The 21974-nt window shown below is 43.5% G+C and overlaps 1 protein-coding gene across 1 annotated transcript in view; it reads left to right on the forward strand.

Moving 5' to 3' along the window:
- SZT2 (SZT2 subunit of KICSTOR complex) overlaps positions 1 to 21974 on the forward strand; it is an 87876-nt gene that overhangs the window by 61677 nt on the left and 4225 nt on the right. Inside the window, exons 42-67 of the mRNA XM_063297773.1 lie at positions 1327 to 1450; positions 2223 to 2375; positions 3167 to 3269; positions 3432 to 3546; positions 4425 to 4536; positions 4963 to 5081; positions 5250 to 5414; positions 5761 to 5851; positions 8459 to 8632; positions 8787 to 8969; positions 9420 to 9580; positions 10465 to 10625; positions 11122 to 11219; positions 11589 to 11721; positions 11874 to 12001; positions 12100 to 12209; positions 12319 to 12501; positions 12577 to 12847; positions 13159 to 13238; positions 15200 to 15325; positions 16038 to 16240; positions 16519 to 16609; positions 16830 to 16910; positions 17770 to 17844; positions 18641 to 18854; positions 20084 to 20267. Coding sequence (XP_063153843.1) covers positions 1327 to 1450; positions 2223 to 2375; positions 3167 to 3269; positions 3432 to 3546; positions 4425 to 4536; positions 4963 to 5081; positions 5250 to 5414; positions 5761 to 5851; positions 8459 to 8632; positions 8787 to 8969; positions 9420 to 9580; positions 10465 to 10625; positions 11122 to 11219; positions 11589 to 11721; positions 11874 to 12001; positions 12100 to 12209; positions 12319 to 12501; positions 12577 to 12847; positions 13159 to 13238; positions 15200 to 15325; positions 16038 to 16240; positions 16519 to 16609; positions 16830 to 16910; positions 17770 to 17844; positions 18641 to 18854; positions 20084 to 20267 — 3638 coding nt within the window. The remainder of the gene's footprint in view (positions 1 to 1326; positions 1451 to 2222; positions 2376 to 3166; positions 3270 to 3431; positions 3547 to 4424; positions 4537 to 4962; positions 5082 to 5249; positions 5415 to 5760; positions 5852 to 8458; positions 8633 to 8786; positions 8970 to 9419; positions 9581 to 10464; positions 10626 to 11121; positions 11220 to 11588; positions 11722 to 11873; positions 12002 to 12099; positions 12210 to 12318; positions 12502 to 12576; positions 12848 to 13158; positions 13239 to 15199; positions 15326 to 16037; positions 16241 to 16518; positions 16610 to 16829; positions 16911 to 17769; positions 17845 to 18640; positions 18855 to 20083; positions 20268 to 21974) is intronic.

Genomic DNA, 21974 nt, shown 5'->3' on the forward strand with positions numbered 1-21974 from the left:
AATCTTGGCTGTTTTCAAAAAGCTATACTAGCCTAGGCATGGTTAGCACTTAGATGAGTGACTACTGAGAAATCCAAAGGTTATATGGATTTGGCTATATAGGAGTAACTCTGGGGTTCACCTACAGGGTTGCTGTGAAGCGTATGCTAGGCTTCTGATGGACAGTCAATCCGATCCACTCTAAGTTGGACTCTGGCCTTGATGCAGGTCCTGTGGAGGTTACTGGGGCCAGGTCTAACTCAGTTATCTGGGGAGAGTTTGATCTGTTGGAAGTGGGACAGGGTCCTCTGGGCTGTTAGTGCAGCCATCTCTGTGTTAGATCCATGTCCCTCCTGGCTGGTCGAGGCCTTCTGGGAAGGGACATGTGGTAGAATTTTGATAGTGGTTAATTCATCTTTGAGAGAGCAGGTGGTTCTGCCATCTCTTAAGGAGGTGGGGGTTACCCCCTCCTCAAAAGGCCAGCACTAGACCCCACCATTCTGGACAATTTTCATCCAGTTTTCAACCTTCCCTTTTTATGGAAGGTTGTAGAGGAGGTGGTTGCATTGCAGCTTGAGACGACTTGGAAAATGTGGATTATCTGGACCCCTTTTAGTCTGCTTTCAGCCTGGATGAGACCAAGACAGCATTGATCACACTCTTAGATGACCTCTGGCGGGAGCAGGTGGGGGTGGTGCGTCCATCCTTGCTCTTCTTGACCTCTTAGCAACTTTCGATGCCATCAACCATGGTATCCTTCTGGGCCGACTCCAGGAGTAAAAGGCACGGTGTTGTGCTGGCTGTTTTCTTTCTTCTGGGACTGGTTCCAATTGGAGCTGATGTGGGGGGAGAGATTCAGCCTGAAAACTTGGGTTTGTGCCTGTGACTGGGGCCTTGGGCATGCAATAGAGCCCATCTACTGGCTGTATGGATAATTGGTTGGATGATGCTCAGATGCTATGCATTTTATTTTTATTTTTTATATTGTGTGTTTTATGTATTTTATGGTAAGCCGCATACAGTAACGTGTGTGAGATGGGCAGCTATATAAATCAAATAAATAAGAATAGAACGGAGAGGAGAGGAGAGGGAGGTAAAAAAAGAACATTGCAGAAGAAGACAATGCCAAACCACTTCTGTATTATTACCAAGGAAGCTACATGGATGTGTCTGTGAAGTCACCAAGGATCAAATTCAGCTTAAAGGAAACTACTTTTTTTTTTACAAACTCTTACCTCTTGGGGCAGCTTTTAACCAAACAACACCAGGGGGCAAAAAACTGTGACTAGGCACTCCTGATGTGAGGAAATAATTAAATTCATCCTTGCTGTTCCCTTCTTTTTGAAGCGGCTGCTGCTACAAGATCTACATGATAGCCACGTTTGTAATTCTCTGCTGGTCGCTGAGAGTGAGGAGGATATCTGGAAAAGTGAAACACCTTATACCTATCGGCAGCGCACTGGGCCTGATGGTAGGAGCTTCAAGATTTATTCACATGTATGCTCTTGCCAGCATGCTGAGTTTTATAGCTCAAGTGTCTGATTTCCTATCAGTTGTGTTGGAAATTTCACATTTGTCCCTTGATAATACAGGTAGTCCTTGCTTAATGACTGCTCTGTTTAACGAGCATCCAAAGTTACAACAGCGCTGAAAAAGTAAGTTTGCGACCAGTCCTTACGACCATTGCAGCATCCCTGCAGTCACATGATCGCCATTTGCACATTTCACAGCTGGCTTCTGACAAGCAGAATCAATGGAGAAGCAGGCAGCAAAATTGCAAGGTGTGGTTGCATGATGTCTTATTTAACGACCGCAGGTGATTTGCTTAACAGCCATAGCAGAAGTAAGGTTGTATGTCCGTTGTGGTCATATGATGTCTTGCTTAACCACCCCGTCGCTTAACAACAGAATTGCCAGTCCCAATTGTGGTCATTAAGCGAGGACAACCTTTATTCTAGTCACCTACATCAACAGACTTCCCATTAACAACAGAAGAATATAAGTCCCCTTTTATTCTGAAAGACTTATGGCAGTATCTTGAGTAGAAAATCCCCCTTGCCCATTGCTGGTTATATATTTCCTTACTTTTCTGCAAGGGCTCAACAATATCTGTTGAGTGTATGTTTGGGTTTTGATTGCGGTGGGTGGGTGTTTGTATAGAAAATGCCTGTGCTTGATTTTTGGACTAGCTATTGAAAAGGGGTGCAGAGCAGATCTGTGGAGTAATCTTTCCCCTTGTTCAGATTACCCTGGAGAGGAAAGCTACCAGCCCCGTGACTATCTTGCAGCCACTATGCAGTTCATGCCCGGACATTTTGCCTGTGATGCAGTCTGGAGCACCACCATCCATGTGCATTCAAGGCTCAAGATGGGGCCCAATATGGGTGTTGCACGTGGTAGGTATTTGGATGTTTAGCAAGCTATTCCCAGACTGCCCACTCTTGGGCAGGACGTTGTGTCCTGCTGCAGTAGTCCTCTCCCTCCTATTAGTTGCAGTCCCTAGGAGCTAGGAAAGGTATTGTTAGGGTAGGCCTGGAACATGGCAGGGCTTCATGTCAGAGAAGAGATCAGGCAGAGATGCTGCAGTTTCCTGAAAAGAGTGGGCTGCAGATTTGGAGTGTGGGGATGATGATAAATAGTAACTGGAAGAGTACATCATGTAATTAAAAAAAATGAGAGAATTTTACAGGAGGGGACTCTTACAGTAGAATAAAGATGCTTTTAGTATCAAGATTTGAGCAAAGTAATTGGAAGAGATTGAAGCAGTGAGATGAGGTTGTACCTTCACAGAAATGGAAAGAGTTGTATTAAAACACTAGTTTTAAGAAATAGCTTCTCTTTTTAAAATTGTATCTGCTAACTACCGTATATGAAGTTAACATGGGTTTGAAATATTCTTTAGTAAAGGTTTTTTTTCCAAATATTCTCTGATAAATAATACCTTAACCTGAGCTTTGCTAGCATTTAATACTTTTTCACTAGTATTGCTTATTGCTTGTTAGTAATATCAAAATTAGGACAGTTTTCGGATATGTCCAGAAGATCGGTCATTATGAAGCTGGGTTGAATGAATGGGTGGTGACCCTGGAGAGACTGGTGGGTCGGTGTCTGAAAATCACTATAGGTGGTGTATTAGACTAAATATTTCTCTTCGTAAACTTGCGCTGTCTCAATCTCTGTCCTGTAGCTATCCAAGCCCTGCGTTCTGTGCTCAACGCCTTCTCAGTTGTGAACAGGAAAAATATGTTTGTTTACCAGGAGCGTGCAACCAAGTCTGTTTTTTATTTACGGTAAGTTCAGAGTGTCCCTGGACATGCCCACTGCAGTGCTCTCAAAGTTCAGAGGAGCCTACTTGAACTACAGCTTTTTATTGACTCAGATGCTATCTCGCTTGTGCCTCTTGGAATGTTTTTCATTCATTTTGATTTTCTTCTTTTGTTACTCTGCCCCAGGCTCTCTGAAACCACTTCTGGTGGGAAGGCTGGGGAAAATGAAATCCAAAGTCTCGTGTGCCGTTCACTGGCACTTTCACGCAGCCAGGAGCCCATTTACACTGAAGACTTGAGTGTGAGTATCTGTTACACTCACATGGAACCTCTGTGCCCTTGGTGCTAAGAGAGAGTACAGGTAGTCCTCAATTGGGACCAGAATTTCTGTCATTAAGCGATGCGGTCATAAAGTGCAACCACATCACTTAGCGATGGCAATCCCTGCAGTCCCAGTTGCTGTTGTCGACCAAATCCCATGGTCGTTAAGCGAGGCAACTTCCTGCCAGCTTCCCACAACCAAAGTCAGTGAGGAAGCCAGCAGGAAGTTGCAAGTCCCAGGCCGGCAGGCAGGTAAGTGGCTGCTGCTGGGTGGGGGAGGGAGTGAGGGGTGTTCAGGGGAGGGTCAGAAAGGGTGCAAGGGAGGGTGCAAGGGGGTGCATGAAAGGCAGCTTACAGATCAGGGAGGGTGCACAAGGGGTGCCACGCAGGTCAGGGAGGGTGTGAGGGATTGCACAAGAGGGTGTGTGAGGATGTGTGAGAGGTGCCGTGTGGGTCAGGGAGTGTGCACGCGAATGGCCGGTGCTGCAGCCTTTCCTGCCGGCTTGTGAACTTCTACAGCGACTTGCAACCTTCCCTGCCGGCTTCCCCAGAAATCCAAAGTCTTGCATTCTGGGGAAGCTGGCAGGGAAGGTTGCAAATGGTGATCACGTGATCACGGGGCACTTGGCAACCAGTTGTAAGTGCAAACAGGTTGCCAAGCACCCAGATTGCAACCATGTGACCTTGGGGGTTCTGGGATGGCCAGAATGCCAAGGACTGGTCATAACCACCATTTGTTCAGCACCATCGTAATTTGAAATGTTCACTGACTGGATGGTCGTAGGTCGAGGACTACCTTACAATGGGAGCTCTGCTCTCTTTCCAGCCAGGCATTGTGATGTTGTTTCTCTTCAATAGGGCTCTCACTCGTCCTTGGGAACAGCCTCTTTTCGCAGTGTGGATTCAGCACGTCCTATAAGCCAAGTCGATAGACACATCCAGCTAGTGGTTCATGGAGTGGCACCAGCAGGTAGCTTGAGCACACATTTCTAATCCAGTATTGGATAAGACAGAAGGAGGAAGGAAGGCCTGCAGAGATGCTGTTGTTGCTGGCAGAATAAAATACAAAGATTTAGAAGCTGTATTCCCTTAAATTTCTCCTAGAATTTAATAATCTCATTTGTATATATTTCCATTGTAGCTTCTTTGTTCCAAGCATTTCCCCTAGGCATACTATAAAGGCGCTTTTAGGATAGGTTGTGTCTTGTGACACAGCTCACTCTAATATATGCAAATCTTTGGTCTGGAACTGTAATTAACACAGCAACAGCAAGTGAAAGAGCAGAGGAGTGGCAGGGCAGATCTCAAAAACAGTAACCTAAATAGCACTGTAGCAGATCCAAGAACTGTAATGGAGTTCAGGTATAAGAAGTTCAGACAGTTTCTCCTTTCATAGGACCTGAGATCACAGATGAGCTGGTGAAGGTTCTGCGTAGGCGTCTGGATGAAGCTACCCTGGATATCATCACAGTTATGCTTGTGCGGAACTGCAAACTCACTCCAGCTGACGTGGAGGTATTGGCTGAAGGAAGCACTGTCTTGCTTCCAGAGATTGTTGTATCTTTTGATTCAGGTTATTTTTGTCTCTTAAAATAAGAGCTTTACTCCTTGGCTAAAATCTCCCACCTTCTGGGCTTTGTAGTCTCAAAATGTCAAACTATTGATAGCCTATTTTCTCTGCAGTTCATACAACCTCCTGGCAGCCTGCCCACTGAAGTACTGCAATTTACTCTTCCTACTTCCTGCCTGCCTTGGCTTCCAGCTGTGGCGTGCTATCTGCGACAAAACCTGCTGATCTTTCTGCACACACCCAAGTACACAGACAGCAATGTGGAGAACCACTTCAAGGTGAGTGTGAGGTTGCCTTGAGCTGCATGCTCAGTCTTTGGGGCTGAGTGGACATCTGTAGGATGCCAGGTTGTTTTGCTTCCAGTCACTGAAAACTGGTCATGCTGGAGAGTAATTTTATGGCTAAAAGTTAAAGTTTGCTTTACTGCTGTATAATCTCTCATTAGACTGAAAATCATCCCCGTAGTCTGGTAATATTCTCATATAAAAAAGAGCTATAAATCTGTTATCTATCCTTTAAAAAGCGTCATAATTTTAGTCTTGAGGACTCTAAATTAAGCTTTCTTTTTTGAGGAGGCATATCTTAACAGTTGCCTGAATTAACCACTTTTTCCTTGCTTCTCAGCACTACTTTAACCAGAACAGCAGCAGCAACAGCCCTGAACTGGATCTCTATCTATATAATAAGCCAGGAGGTCAAGGCACCGGTGGGAAAGGTAATAAGCATCTGTGCTCCATTAGAACAGGATAAAGATTAGAACGCTCTGTAGCAGAAAACTAGAGCCCTTTGGAGCGGTCTTAGATATGTGAAAGCAAAAGCTAGCTGGGCTACAAAAAGTAGAAGATTCCGTGAAGAGCCATCTGTCTCTTGTTTGGTCCATATGAACCAGGCTATGAAGTCTCCATGCATCTATATATCTTGCAGTCTTCCCAAGTCTGGTGTTCTCCAGATGTGTTACCCATTCTCTTCAACCAGCATAGTCAATGGCCATGTTATCTGGGCATTATAAGAGTGGAAGTATAGCGTAGCTGGAGGGTTAGCAAAGGCAGGTCTGATGCTCTGTCCCCAATATGATGAAGAGGAACTTTTTTTTTTTAATCGTTCTCTGTCATTTGTGGATTGTAATTCAGTGATGGCTGTTGTTCAGTGTGGATTGCACATTTTCTGATCCATGACGAAGGAGATTAAAATGAAACAACATGTAGGTGAGGATATAATGTTCTTGAATAGGGAGCCAAATTCTGAGCAGGAATTAAAATACTTCTGCTTGGGACAAGACTTTCTGGGTTTTGGCCCATTCACTTAGCTGGTAATGTTGATTGGTGTTGCCCATATGCAGAGAGAGTAATGCATGTATTTTACATATTCTTGCCTCCCTTTCCACCTGCACTGTGGTTCGGTTGTGTGGGTAATGCATCACTTCAAAGTGTGTCTGACCATTCTTCTGTCATGTAGGTTCCATGTTGGATCTTGTGCAGCACCTGTTTCCACCTTCCCAGTTTCAAGGTAGCTTCCTGTAGATTCCAGTGGGCCACTGAACTTCTTCCAGTGCTGCTTCCCATCCTCATTTTGATCCTGTGCCTGCTGTGCTGTTGGCTTCTGCTCTGTTGTTTACTGTGTCACCCATTTTTCCTCTTCAGTGTTGTCACCCAGACCTTTTCCAGCTCCGAACCTTTCTTCTAGTTCCAAGGAGAGGCCTTTCTTCAAGCAAGGATTATTTGTTGAGGTTGAATAATTCACAACAAAAAAAGGAAGTAATGGCTGTATGTTCTGCATATTTTGTGGCTTCAGATGGAGATAGAATAACTATTTTTCTTTTCACATTTAAACCTCCCAGTTATAACATTCTTGAAACAGTGATGGGAGCAAGGATCTTGCACGTTTCAGAAGATCTATATAATTCTATGGAGCATATACTACTTTAGGGCTTATTTTGCAGCACAGATCAATAGCCTGTTTTCTTCTGTAATGTTGGAATTGTGGAATGGGATTCCATGATACTCTGGCATAAAGGTGGAGAACTGTGCAACTGATAGCAGGTTGATGGATAGCTTGAGATGCCTGATCCTGCAGTGCATTTTGAAACAGTCTTCACTAAATGGATTTTACACTCAAGGTCAGAATAAATGCCAAGCTTGGGCAAGAAATATTCCTGGTGACATGTTTGCTCAGGACCTTAAGCTGCTGGATCTGTGGAAATAGGACTGGAGCACTTGAGTGCCTTTTGTATTATGCACCTTTTGCAGCAGGTACTTTACATGTAGATTGATGGATGGATTTCTAAGTATTTTTGGCAACTTTCAGCCTTATGGTTCTATACCTAACAGAGAATAGATGACACTACTAGCTCTTCCTTTACCTCTGTTCTCGTGGCTGTTGAGTCAATAATGTGATTATGTTTCAGCAATGCTGGGAGTCAGAATATACTCAAAGGCAAGGAGGATCAGTTTGCTTCCGTGAGAGGGCTTATTGCTTGCCTGGAATAGGCTCTCTTTCTCTTTCCTAGGCATGGTTTAGGAGGCATATCTCCACGAGATCTATTTCTTCCCATGCAAAGGCTACATCAAGCCGAGATCATGCTATTAGGAGGTGCCGAGCATGTTATGATTACCTTTGACAATGGGGTGCATGATTGAGATAGCATCTACAATGCCTCTGCCATCATGCCACCTTCTGCATGGAGGAAACTCACTACTGTCTATAGTTGATGCTATTTTTAAAACCTAAATGCTGTTGGTGTCTGCTGATGCTATCTATAGAGTGTTTCTTTACCTTCTTGCACAGGCTTCTTAGGAACATTGGCATGAGAATATTAGTAAGAGATTTTGCTTGGCAAAGTTGATTCCTAGAGTTACCATTTGTAATTCTCTTTTTTTTTCATGGGTACTAAATGACGTGGTGCAGTTGCAGGCCAGAAGAAGGATAGGAGAACTGAAAGATTACCACCACAAATCTTGATCCCCAGTTTTCAAAGGATCCTGACACAGTTCAGGAAAGGAGCTGCTTGCTTGCTTGCTGCTGTTTGCTGGAATAAGTAAAAATAATTTAGAGAGGGCTGATCTGTTGTCTGATGCTTTTGCTGGCTGAATTTTGCTAAGCCTGCAATGAATGTCACTGTTTTGTAGGTAAAAGTCCATTCCTAGTGGGGGAAGGTCTCTTCGTTATCCACGTGTATGTTGATTTCCTTGTCCACATTTGTTTCACCCTTTCTGCCCATACTTTTTTTTTTTTTTACTTTCCTGAGTAGCATCCCAAGGATGCTGAGTTTCTGAAACAAGTACCAGGTTGATTGGACTCAAGCAGGCCTTTTATTTCCCTGCAGGTGTTGCATGCATTGCCCTGTCCTTTGTGGATGACTGCGGAAATCCCATTTCACTGGCTCGCTGGGTGAGGCCATCCACTGTCCTGCTGAACACTTCATTTCTACCAGAGGCGGACTTTGAGAGCTTGACTACAGTCAGCAAGCATGAGTCTGAACCTGGCAAATCACAGCCAGGTAGGAAGGCAGGGCTTCTGTTTTCTGAGAGATAGCTTGTGAGCAAAATAATGAGACCAGGTGCACATCTGGCTGCCTAAGTTCAGGGTTCATTTGGGAATTGCCCTAGCCTTTTCTAAGAGGCATTTTCTTGAAACAGGCTTTTTCTTTGCAGCCCTCTCTCCTCTGGTGCGCCTTGACATCTGGGAGAAAGGAAACATCAGCTTGTTGCAACTGTCTGAAAGACTGCGCAGTGCCCTGCGCCATGCCCTCTGTGATGCTCTCATGGAATTTCATGTACTCCCCAACCCATTGTGTGTTGAGCCATCCACTGAGCTGGAGGATCTGGGTAATGTTGGTAAGATTTTTCAGTTTCTGTGTCACTAAATTCTGTGAAATTATTGCAGCCAAGTGTTTCCTGGCTCTCATATGACTGTTCTTAGAAGCAAAGGAAGCTGCCTCAGTGAATTTAATTCTGTATTATCTAATTGCTCTTGAGGCTTTTGATAAGGGTCTGTCTTTCCTGAGCAACCCTGGAGAAAGCAGGGCTTGAACTTAGGAACATTTGCTACCATGGAGTTATAGCTCTTTTCTAAGGTTATGATTGCTTTTTGTGGAGTTCTTTTTGGCTGGCTGCCACATAAAACAACAAGGGCTCATTGAGGCTAAAACAGCTTCTAAAAGACAAAGCCACATTGCTGAAGACAATTCCTCCTACTGAGAAGAATTGTGACTGGAAAAAGAGAGGGAGTGTCTGGTTTGAGCAGTGTGGGATCTTCAGTAGCTGTAAGAGAGACTGTGCTTTCAGGAAGCCTGCGCCGGACAATGTCTGAATCAAAAGGACTGACTCAGCATGCCAGAGGCAGAGTTTGCCCTCCATCTTTGCCCTTCCCAGTACCCACCACAATTCTGGGTGAACCTGTTATACCTGCAAGCAAGATGGGACGACGGAGCTTCTGGGATATGCTGGTAATGACTACGGCAAATGGTGGTGGGAGCTGTTTTGAGGGTGGTGAAGGGGGAGGGTCAAGACTCACAAACAGAAACTGAATTGAAGGACTGTTGAGGCAAAGTGCAAGACTGTCAGTGCACTGGCCATATTTTGTGACCTGCTACATGCTGTAATGATTGCCTATTCTAACAGACTCAGTCTCACAAGCAAGGGCTTAAGGATAATGGATTTATTGAAATAATAGTATGCAAATACAAAGAAAGCTGAGAATGAGCAAAAGCGCGCCAAATACAAACTAAAAACCCTCGCTTCAAATCCAGTCCCGCCCTCGCTCCCTCTTAGCAACCACCCCCTCCCCAGGTGTTAGCAACCGTTACCCACATTGGCCTGGGAAAGTAACTCTGGACAGAGGCAATAACCCAAACATACATTCCACAGTGCAGTAAACAGATTACAGCCTGGCATGGCTGGAAATTTCCCTCCAGCAAACCCGGGTCAGGAAAATGACATGCGAAACGTTACGATGTATTCAGAACATTGAAACGGTGAACATGACACATGCTTCATAAACCAACCCTTTTCAGCCCCAGACTGTTAAGAGGTATTTTTCAGCTTCGTGGGTCACAGGTTCCAGGAAATGCTTTGACATTTACCCCATAAAGGATCTCTAGAAAAGGCCTCTGGTCTGATGGCATAGTTGGATACCTGTTTTAAATCAGACCCACCATATGTGTTAAGCATTATAGTTGCAGAATAATGTATTTGTATCCTATTATGTATGGATTATTATAGTATTCTTTGAATGTTTGAAAAAGGCCATATAAATGCAGAATGTGGTGGTAACAAAAGCTTGTGTAATACAGAAGCTTAACAGCTTTTTGTGTTCCATCTTAATTGTCAGAGCAAACCAGAGATGGTGGAACAAGGAAGCCCCAAGACCACAGACGACATTGTGCTGGAGCGGCCTGAAGAGAGTCGCAGTCGCCGTCGCCATAAGACCGAAAGCGTAAAGCAGCCCTCAAGCCAGGAGCGTGCTGCTTCAGAGCAGGAACAGGCCCAAAGGCAAGCATGACAGTGCTTTCTATCCCGCATCTTCTCGGGAATTGTGGGAGGGTTATTTCTTCCAAATCCTGCACTTTTTTTATTCACGGGAGTGTACATGAAGCTCCCCCATCCTCAAAATGGGTCTAATCTGATAAGTAATAGAACAACTACTGTAGTGTTACTAGGTACAGATAATATAGTGTAAACCTTGGACAGAAGGGGGTAAGCAAGAGATCTGCTACCCCAATTTTTATGTATTTACTTATTTTCTATCCCGCCTTTATTATTTTTTTATAAATAACTCATGGTGGCGAACATACCAAATACTCCTTCCTCCTCCTACTTTCCCCACAACAGCAGCCCTGTGAGGTGAGTTGGGCTGAGAGAGAGGGACTGGCCCAAGGTCACCCAGCCGGCCTACATGCCTAAGGCGAGACTAGAACTCTCAGTCTCCTGGTTTCTATCCTTGAACCACTTGGATTTTGATATTAAATAATAGATTTTCTCTTTGTAGACGTCGGGCCTGCCAGCTAGAAGAGGGAGATGTTGGAATTTTGCACCCAGTTTTCAATCAGACATGCCAGTCCTGGATGGCTTTCATGAACCGTTTGGGTATGTTTCTAACTCTGTGTCCCGATTATTTCCCTGTTTCCCTGGTTTCAGCTTAGCTTGGCATGGAGAGATTCTGCTCTTCTTTCAGTGTTCATATAAAATTTTAAATCTGGATCTCCTTACAAGGAAACATCCCCCCCGCCCCAAATAAGTACAAAGTATAAATCTCAGATTCTGTTCCTTTAGTCCAACTCCTCTATGTGGAAAAAATAGCTTGCAGTCATAAGAATGATAATAAAAGCTCAAAACCCAGAATAAGGTTAAATAATAATTGAATCTTACTGATGAGCCACAAAGCTTCTTGCCTTTTTGAGAATTATTTTGCTGGTGAATTTTGTTCAGATACATGGTGGTTTTCTCCCTGTGCAGGGTGTCCATCTGTGCAACAGTGTGTCCTGGAAAGTGTCTCCCGCTTCCTGCTGCCTTCTATCATGCTGGAAGTAGTGAATCTGGTCACTATTTTAGCAAGTGACACCACTATCAAAGTGTTTGAAAAAGTCAGGTAAATGCTGAGGTTAAACTGTCCAGATAATAGGGAGCTGCTTATGGTCTTAGGAGCTTCCTTAACAAACATGGGAATAATGTGGGGAGGAAGCTGGAACTATCAGATGGATATTAGCATACCTACATGTAATATCTTAACCTTTGCTGCAGTGGTCCTCAAGGCATGTCCTTTGTGCCATATTCTCTGACACCAGGCACCAGTGCTCGCCCAGCTGTTACTCGACGTTTTATTCTGCTCGGACGGAGCTTTCACCAGTGGCGCTGCAGTACAGAACAAGGTGAGTAACGCTGGGGAGGGAAAAGATAAAAGCAGCCTGGTTCTTTTACCACCTCTGGGTTCAGGAACTACGTTCCATTAAGCCATCCTATCTTCCAGCTGTCAAAGGATTCCAGCGTTTTGAGAGTACTGAGCTTAGCTCTGCAGATAAGGGTTGTGATGTTGCCCCCCGTCAAAGATTCCTCTTCATGGAAATCATTGACAAAAAGGTATGGATTTATGAGTGAAAGCTAGGCAGCAATAAAATTCATTTGACTGTCTGCAGTCTGATCAAGCAGTGCTGGGAATGAGCTTTTCTTGTCTCGTTTTTCCCTCCAGTTGGTGCTCTACACTTACAATTGGTCAGTGGACCTGGGCAGTGCCCTGAACAACTCTCTCACTCGCTTACTGCAGTGGCAGAATGCCCGAGCCCACGTGGTACACTGTTTGCTTAGCCAGAAGCTTGGGCTGTTCCATCATTACTGTTATATGGACACTCCATGGCATGAGGACAGCAAGCAGGTACCTCTGCTTCTTCTTCATTCTGTTTTCATTACTGTCTGCCTCCAAACTGATACTTCATCTCTTTGTGTCCAGGAGCAAAATCCCTTCCTAAACTCTACCCTGGAAATTGATGCCCTGATTCGGAGCCCTAGTGTTCCTCCAAGCAAGGATCAAGGTCGTCTCAGCAGTTCTGCACGCATCTTGCAGCCTTTGCACTTCCCTCCTGACATGGTCCCCTTTGACGAAGCCCTTCGAGATGTTTCAGTCATCCAGCCTATTGTTCACAACCCAGAACAGGGTGTTCATGACCCTGTAGCCCAACATGGAGCTCAGTTCCTGGAGATCAAGAACACAGAGAGGAAAGGTCGGTGTAAAGTTAGGTATAAAGGGGAGCGGTGGGCAAGGTCTGGCATTATTACAGTTCTGGGGCTATCCTGAGAATCCCTGTGAGAGATCTGGCCAAGGAGGAATTCAGCAAGGCAGACAAAGACAAGGCAATAGAATGGAGCCAGCATTAGTCCCCATTTCTGAAGATGTCAAATCTATAGTATAGGCAAATGTATGAAACTTTAAAGGCATAAGTTTTCAGTTGAGAATGCTCTCTGGAAAAGAAGAACCTGATAGACCAAGAACCTTAGAGTCCTGCTCTCTTCAGCTCCTGTTCCTGTTCCACAGAGCTGGAGAAACAGATGAAGATTGAGAACCTTTTTGTGACATGGCAACAGCGTTCCGCTCAATCCAACATGCCCATCAGTGTGAGTTTGGGGATGGGACATGGGGCTGGGATTTGAGAAGCTGCAAGAGTGATTATGATATTCCCATAAAATGTTCTTTTCTATAAGGAAAAGCTGTGAATTACGCCATTGGAATCTTGGAATATAGGTCTTTAGGGAATCATTTCCATTGCTGCTGTTCTCATGTTGGTGTAAATGCATATTTGTTTATTACCAGTGTTCATCACTTGTTTGGACAATCCTAGCTGATGGACTATAAGCTAGTTTACCCATAGGAATGCCCTTCCCTCCTCCTTCCTATACTTGTTCCTAGATGTGGGCATTGTGTGGAGCTTATAAATCATGCACTTCTCTTGTAAGTTCTGTGAGTATAACAGTTTTAAAAAGTGCCAGTGTTATCATACAAATCATAATACAAATGTAGACAAATAGTTCCCCTAATGTGTTGCTTTACTTTTGCCACATTCAGGAATGGGGAAGAAAAATAGCATGAGGGTAGTTGGCGTATGAATTGTTCCTTTGCCATTGCTGACTTTGCCAAACAGTTACATACTCCATGTAGCACACTATTCATAAAGAATGCACATGAGGTTCGTGAAGAACGCAAGATAAGATGTTCCAGATACTGTTTCTAACATATGGTTAGGACTTTCTGGAGCTGAGTAGATAAGAAATATCACTTTGTGTATAAAGCTACTGTGAGCAAAAATATTGACAGTTATATGAGAACTCACAGACAAAGAGTACTAACACTGGAATGAGTGTTCTGTTAGAATTCTTTATAAAATGAAGGTATGGTTCGGTATTGTTTAACAAGTATTTTAACTTGCTACTTAAGGGCAAGCGAAGGCCAGTGTGGTGGTTAAGGCATCAGGCTAGAAACTGGGAGACCATGAGTTCTAGCCCTGCCTTGGGCATGATACCAGCTGGGTGACCTTGGCTAGTCACGCTCACCCCTTGGAAGGAGGCAATGGCAAATGACTTCCAAAAAACCTTGCAAAGAAAACTGCAGGGACTTGTCCAGGTAGTCGCCAGGAGTCAGCACTGACTCAAAGGCACAAACAACAACAACAACCCTGAAGGGCAGCTGACCAGAAATCATGGCATATCAGGGTATCACCCTCTCTGTGTCCAAGAGACACAATAGACTTTAGTCATGTTTGCAGCTCGGAGCTACCAAAAACAGCTACATTCAGAAGAACAGATGAATCAGTTTTCATCTGCTCCGAATATCTTTAAAATGTGAAAGATTTATATGATCTGAAGAGAAACCAGAATAATGTCCCTGATTCAGGCTCCATTGTCAAGTCTTATAGTAGAAGAAATCAGTTTTTCATTAAATATTGACAGGATATCAATTGTTGGGTTCTTGGTGCTCTCTGAGCTTGGTTCTCATTTTGCAGATGTTTTGTTACCTTACTTGGTAACACCATCAATATGTTAATATGCAGTGGAGTTTGGTGGCTGTTTTTATATAGCTTACAGAGCACCAAGAACCCAACAATTAATTAGAAATTAATTTTCATATAGTATCTTGGTCATGTCAGAGCAGATCACAGGTTTTCTTTCCGCTTGAAACAGCATATTCAGAGGTGACCTACAGTAGGCACAACTGTTAGCCTCCCAGAGTCACTGGTCTGAGATGGGCAACTATATAAATTGAATAAATAAATAAATATTCTGCCCCTCTTTTTTTGTGCAAGATAAATAAGTTAGAAGCAGCAGATAAATTTCCTTTTGTTCTCGTTTGGTTCTTTGAATATATTTCATAGAGCAGACCTTCAGATAGGGCCGGTGGTATGCCATACCTCCATAAGTTGTCTGTGGTCTGGAGAAAAATACTTTAGAGGGAGATTATGGCACCTTTGCCTTTGAAAGCTTCCCCTTTGTTCTTGGGGTATTTTACATCAGTGGGGCATTAATCAACAAATGAAATAGGCCTAGCAACGTGCAAAAGTTTTCTCCTGTGTATATGTGTGCAGCTTGCAGACCTAGAAACCCTGAAGCAGTCATCACGCTTGGTCCATTACTGTGCTACACCCCTGCTCTTTGATCCAGGCTTCCGGCAGCAGATTCAGGCTGACCAACAAAGCAAGCTGGAAGGCAAGGTGAAGCCAGGGGAGAGGGAAATGCGCCTTTTGTAATCTCTTTCCTCCTCAACTACTATACAAGGAAGGCACATAAGAGGATTTTTCCCAGATTGAACTAATTGAGTGAACTATTTGACAGGAGTCCGATAGAAGAGTTTAGAGTAAAACTTCCATTTAAAGAATCATTGGGGGGAGAGTGATCCTTAAAAACTATTGTCTATTCATTTGGAGAGATATTTTTGCATATGCATGAGCAGACTATCTGCCATTTTACACATGCATGAAGTATCCATCAGACCTGCTGGTGCTTTCAATTCCATTCCCAATGGTGCCCTCCCATCATTATTGCCAATCTTCCTGCAGGACCTTCACCCTACCCCAAATCTTTTCAGCCCTTTCCCACCACCAGACTTCCCTCTGGCTTGTCACCCCTTCCAATCTTCTCAGAAACAGAAAACTTCAATTTCATGGACTTTGTCTATTATTTGGGGGGAATGTCCAGACTTAGATCCATTGTATCCAAAGTCCATTAGATGGAGGTCCTTTAAATCCTATTATTACTGTATTTTCCTAACAAGTTGGGGCTGAGTTAATACGTCTGGTTCTCTCCTAGTTATCAAAGCTGTTTTGTGGGTTCACTGCAAGACTGAAGCCCAAAAGTTACTGTAAGATCATTAGTTCAAATTTTCTCTGAGAAAATGTCATTGTCTGATTGTTTGCTTGCATTCAGAAGCGCCATCGCTCCAATGACTCCACAGCATCTGGTAGGGACCGTAGCCACAGTTGTGACTCTGCAGAAGGGCTACCGTGTCGATCCAAGGATGAGGCTTGGCTGCTAGAGTTGTGTCATGCCTTTCTACAGCAATATATACAGTATCTGCAAAGCATGGGCTTCATCTTGGTACAGGTGCGCCCAGCCTCACCTGCTCGCAGGTTAGTATGAATTAGCAAGGGGAGGTGATTTACAAGTGAGGAGAATGAGGTTTTTTTAACTGTTGTGGGTAGCAGCAAAGCATATGACAGAGACATACTTCCTTTGGGGGAGAGCTTCCTGCAAAATTTGGTTGAAAAATTATCATTTGGAAAAGCTTGGAAATGTTAAAAGGAGACATGCAAGATTTTAAGTCTGTTTATGAATCAAAAGGTGATGGGAGGCTATCCTTGTAGATCCTTGATATTCCAGTGTCTGTATTACTCTGGATTTCCAACAGCACCAGCCGGATCAGAGCTCTGGCATCAATGGGCAGTGAGACACGGGGCTCCTTCTCATACTCCAGACCAAAGGCAGATGGGAGTCCAAAGGTAAGAAAGCTAGGTTTGGGCAGGGTGGTGGCAGGATCTGTTGGCATAGTTGCTTCATCCTAGATGGGTGGTTAGCTGGAGGGAGGATAGGCCATCTAAGCGAGGGATGGAGCCTTATGTTTCCTAGCCAGTGATTCCCTTGGGAGCATATTTTCTAGGCATCTTCAAACAATCCTGGAGGTGTACTCCTGAAAAAAAAAATTATGTATTGATTTTCTAGACCATGAACCCTCCTGTCACTACATACCATTTGCAAAGAGCTTTGCCTGGGGGCATTGTACTAATGGAATTGGCTTTCCAGGTGAGTGGAAACTGCCTTTTGCCATGACTAGACCATATGGTTTAAGTAGGAAGAGCCACAGTCAGGGTTCCTAGATCAGCACATTCTCAAGATGAACTACAGGTACAATGGGGAAAATAAGAGTATGGCCAACCATTGTGAGATGGTGTGCACTAGAATTGCTGGAATTGGGGCGGGGGGACTTTTTCTAGGCTGACCGTCACATTTCAGTTTTGAGTATTCTGTTGGATTGGCACTCTAAAAAATATGGATTGAATTTGGGACAAACTTAATCTTGATTTCATTTCATTTACATTTATATTCACATGTGACTAATCAAATATAATTGTTATGATGCCTTCAGTTATATATTTAATCATTTCCCCTTAATATCAGATTAAACACTACAATTTGTAACAACTTTTGGAAGTCTCTGGGTCCAACACAGCAGCTGAACTATAGAAGGAAAAATAGAGCTGAGATAATCATCTAGGATGGAGGCAATGTTTCCTTCATTGAATTAGCTGTTTTAAAGAATAATATTTATTTTGTTTTACTTCCTTTCAGGTGCTTTTATGTCAGTTCAGTCATAATGTTTATGTGGCATACAGCTACATCTCTTTTTTATTGTTGCGGAGTACAAATTCCCTCTGGAATTTGGATGTATTTGAAAATATCCGTTCGCTTTTAAAAAACTATACACACCCCTATCTGCCTCACAGTTTCTAAATAAAGGTTGCAATACACACCACCACAAGAAGCAGATAGGATAATCTCCAAGGATAGTCTTCAATGTGGGATAGTTAGCAAAGGTATCTGCAATGTGTGGCTTTTAGCAGCTAATGAAAGTTGATATTTCATCTTTCACTCCTCTTCTTAGGGATGCTATTTTTGTGTGAAGCAATATGCTCTGGAATGCTCACGAATCCCTATGGGCCAAACTGTCAACTCACAGGTAATTCTGTCATGTGTTGGGTTTCCCCAAGAGGCAAAACTCAGTGGAAATAGAAAATGTCATCAAAATACTGTATATGTGCAGCAGGCAGCTTGAAATTTGAAGACTACACGTTCTCTTGATTTTGCATCGCAGGAATTCATTTGCTGAGACTAGTTAAAATTTCCTTGTATGTTGGTTGTATTATCTTAAAATCACAGTCCTTCTTTCTTATGGAGCAGCATATGTATCCGAAAGAGGCCTTTCAGTCTTCCATACTTGCTTGATACATTCTCATGATACAGATTATGACCTGTACCAGGCATAGTAAGTAAAAGATTCTGCTTAATTCTCCTGAAGCAGAAATTAGAAAATGTACAATTCAACATTTTCTCCAGAATGTATCCTTTTTGGTTATTAACTGAGGAGTTCTACTTACATTGTAGTTGTTTTTTTCCCAGCATAATTTGTCTATGCTGCTTTTGCAAAATGCGTTAGATTGCTGGCTAGATGAAGATTGTATATTTCAGAGCACAGAGCTTTCTCTTCGTAGCTGAGCAGAAGTACACAAGCTTAGCTAGCTTTTCAGCCCCAGAATTCAGTGTACTAGGACTACTGACCAAACTGCCTTCTGTTCAACAATAATTGTATGTTGCTTAGCTTGGTAATGAAATGAGTATTCGCTCAGATATCTTCCATCAATCAATCAATCAATCAAATTATCCCTTTTCTCAGTACCATTTGGATCCATTACACCCAACTCTTCTGACCATATGCTAGTTTTGCCAACACTCACTCCCAGTTGCTCTCTCCTCAGCTTTCTATGCTGTTCACAGAGGAGTGTGACAAAGTACGTGATCTTATGCACGTGCATTCGTTCAGCTATGATTTTCACCTGCGCATTGTGCACCAGTATCTGCTTGGATCTCACATGGCATTACGACAGGGTTATCACCTCACAAGTTTCCTGGAAGACTTCATCACCCAACATCCTGACATCCCCAAGTTTGGACGCAACCACATTTTTCAAGGTGAGGGTTCCAGCAGAGTGTTTGGGGAGATCTTTCAGAAGGGACAGGTTCATCTGTGCTACCTCTGCATGTCTGTAGTTCAAGGGGAGGGGGGAATATCACAGGGGCACTATCACTGTTTTCATTGCCACTTACGTTTGTGATGCACTGTTTTTATGGCACTTTTAGCAAGGAGTCTAAGGAAAGCTTACAGATAAGAGACAATCCAAGTTTTACTTTGCTTCTATTTCTAGGTAGCTACTAAATACAGCATATGAATGCATAAACAGAACTATACCAAAACAAAAAATCTGTAATTGCCCTTGTGTCTTGTAGTATCATCGCTCACTTGTATGCCTCCAACTCTCCCCACCTGCCTATTTCCCCTCCCATCTCTGCCCTTTTGGCTGCCCTGCACCCTGCCTTGCGGGGTGGCAAGCAGCCCCAGAACCATGGGACTCTGGGGCTGCTTGTCATGATGTGGCTCAGGGACTTCTTGGTGTGCTGAGCTACAGCGCAAAGCCGCAGCTGCCCCGGAAGCCTCAGCCACCCCAGCCCATTCCGAGCCGCAATTGCCCTCACCACCCAGCCCTCCAAGGCCTCTGCAGCCCTGCGCTCCTCGCTGTCTTCTTGCTCCCGCTGCTGACGAGGTGTGCTCGGCCTGGCCCTTTGCACCAAGAAGCCCCTTTGTGTCACGCTGCTGGACTAGGCTGGGTTTGGGCTTCACGTGGTGCTGTGGCTCAGGGGCAAGCAGCCCCTGCTTTATGGCACTTTTTAGCAAGGACCAGCTAGAGGACCAAGAGAGAACACAAGCAAGCAGCCCCTGAGCCAGAGCGCTGTGCGAAGCCCAGCCCCAGCCCAGCCCAGTTATTCCATTGAATTGTTTCATTTTTTTAAATGAAACAATTCCGTTTATATAAAATTCAGGAGGTACAAGAAATCTGGGAGGCACAATCTTATAGGATCCTATAAAAACTAAGAAACAACCAATAGGAGCAATTGGGTTGTTGTCACAGCTAATTAAAGAACACAGAAAATGCAAGTGAGTAAATAATGTTGATGATATCAGACATAACAAATAAATATAAAGCAATATGCCCTAACTATGAAGGCTAGAATACAGATTAAAGAAGCCTTCCATTCTCATGTAGCCCCTGCCCCCCAACAGGAGGAATGTTTGATTTTGGTTTTGTGACACACTGAAAAACAAAAAACCCACAGTATCTTGTCTCTTGTCTCTTCTCCAACAGGTACGCTAGCCTTGCCTACCAACACCATCACAGCCCATCAGCTATATAATTATATAACTGATCATGCCAGCACCTACCATATGAAACCCCTGCGCATGGCCCGGCCAGGAACTAGCACTGAGAGCAAGAAAGGGACTCCTGGCTCTGAACAAAATGAATATGCCCTGGTCTCCATTTGGAACAGGTGTGTGATTCTAATGCACTTCTAAGGATTTGGTAGAAGTTGCTATCACCCATTTGCTCCCAGAATTCCATGTGCAGTGTCTGGTCAGTTAATTTTTTAATGCAGTCACGTAAAAGACAATTTATCTTTACATTTATTATGCACCCAGTACTGCTTGGTGTTTCATAGAAATACATATAGCACAGGCCATGCCTGTAACTTACAGTCTAGATGCTTGTGTTTTCTTGGGACTAACTGACCAGGTACAAAATACGTATTTTTAGACAGTATGAATATATCATAATTTTGAAGTATGTTACTTATTTAAAAACAAAGTAAAACTGGTTTTGTGTGTGTGTGTGTGTGCGTGCATGCATGTGTACAAATAAATTCAGGAGTGCAGAGTTTTTTCTTAGGCCATTGTTTTCTGCTTGATTGTTTGTCTGGTGATAAATCACATTTAGAGCCAATTTGATGTAGTGGTTAAGGCATCAGGCTAGAAACAAGGAGACCATGAGTTCTAGTGCCATCTTAGGCACAAAGCCAGCTGGGTGACCTTGGGCCAGTCACATTCTCTCAGCCCTAGGAAGGAGGCAATGGCAAGCCACTTCTGAAAAACCTTGCCAAGAAAACTGCAGGGACTTGTCCAGGCAGTCTCCAAGAATCAGGCACAATTGAACAGATTTTTAAAAAAAAATCACATTTACACACCATTCAAAAGAGACAATAAAAAAGCTAAGAAGAAAACAAAAAAGACCAGAATACAGCCTACACCCAGATAACACTATACTAGACAAACAGTCAAGCAGAAAACAATGCCCTAATCAAGGAACTACCAAGGAGAAAACCACATACCCACTAACATTGGCAGGGAAAACTACTGTTTATAAACAGGGAGCAAATCCCACACTCACTTGCACTGATGATGTTACCTAGTCGGATAATGAAACATCTGCAAGCAAACAACCAAGCTCAGAGAGCATCAAAGGACTCCGCAGTTCAACCCTGAGCTACGTATATTCTATTGGAATCTCTGCTCCTTTTGAGAATCCCATGTGAGCAGCATGATTTTCAGATTGCTTTCAACTATTGTTTTCCACCCTCACATTCTCCCTACTTCTGTCTTTTGGTTGACTTCTTTATTGCTTCTACTGAGTCTGATTCCCACAGGGTGCTTTATTCTCTTCAAAACCTATCTCATCCCTTCCTTTGTAATAGAATACAGGCCTTCTGACCCCCTCCAGTTGTGGTACAGGTAAAGCCCAGTTCTTGCTGCCTGCATTTTAAGTTCTCGCTTCAAAGCACCAGGCAGTCTTTTCCAAGCTGTTAACCACTTTGATTTCCAATAGATGGATCAAGCACTTGTGTAACTGAAGGGCTCAGTCTTTATGGTTGTATTCCTTTGCTGCCTAATCCTTAACATAGAATTTACCGAATTTGCTTTGCAACAGTTCAGATCATCCTGCTTCTGACCAGTCTAGCAGAGATTTGCACCTTTCTGAAATGCTAATGTTTGTATTAAAACATGATATGGCATTAAGAGTTTTGATTATTCAGGACTGAGTCAAGAAGGGAAAGCTCTAAATGGTAACCATCCTACACAAAGCATATTAGTATGCTCACATCTCTTCTGGCACTAAAGGACATTATAACTCAGTTTAATGTATGCACAATAACAGACATGGCTATGTGAGAACACAAATACAAAGTTGATTGTGCTAGGTGGAT

Source organism: Candoia aspera, chromosome 3, assembly GCF_035149785.1.
Source record: "Candoia aspera isolate rCanAsp1 chromosome 3, rCanAsp1.hap2, whole genome shotgun sequence".
NCBI lineage: Eukaryota > Metazoa > Chordata > Lepidosauria > Squamata > Boidae > Candoia > Candoia aspera.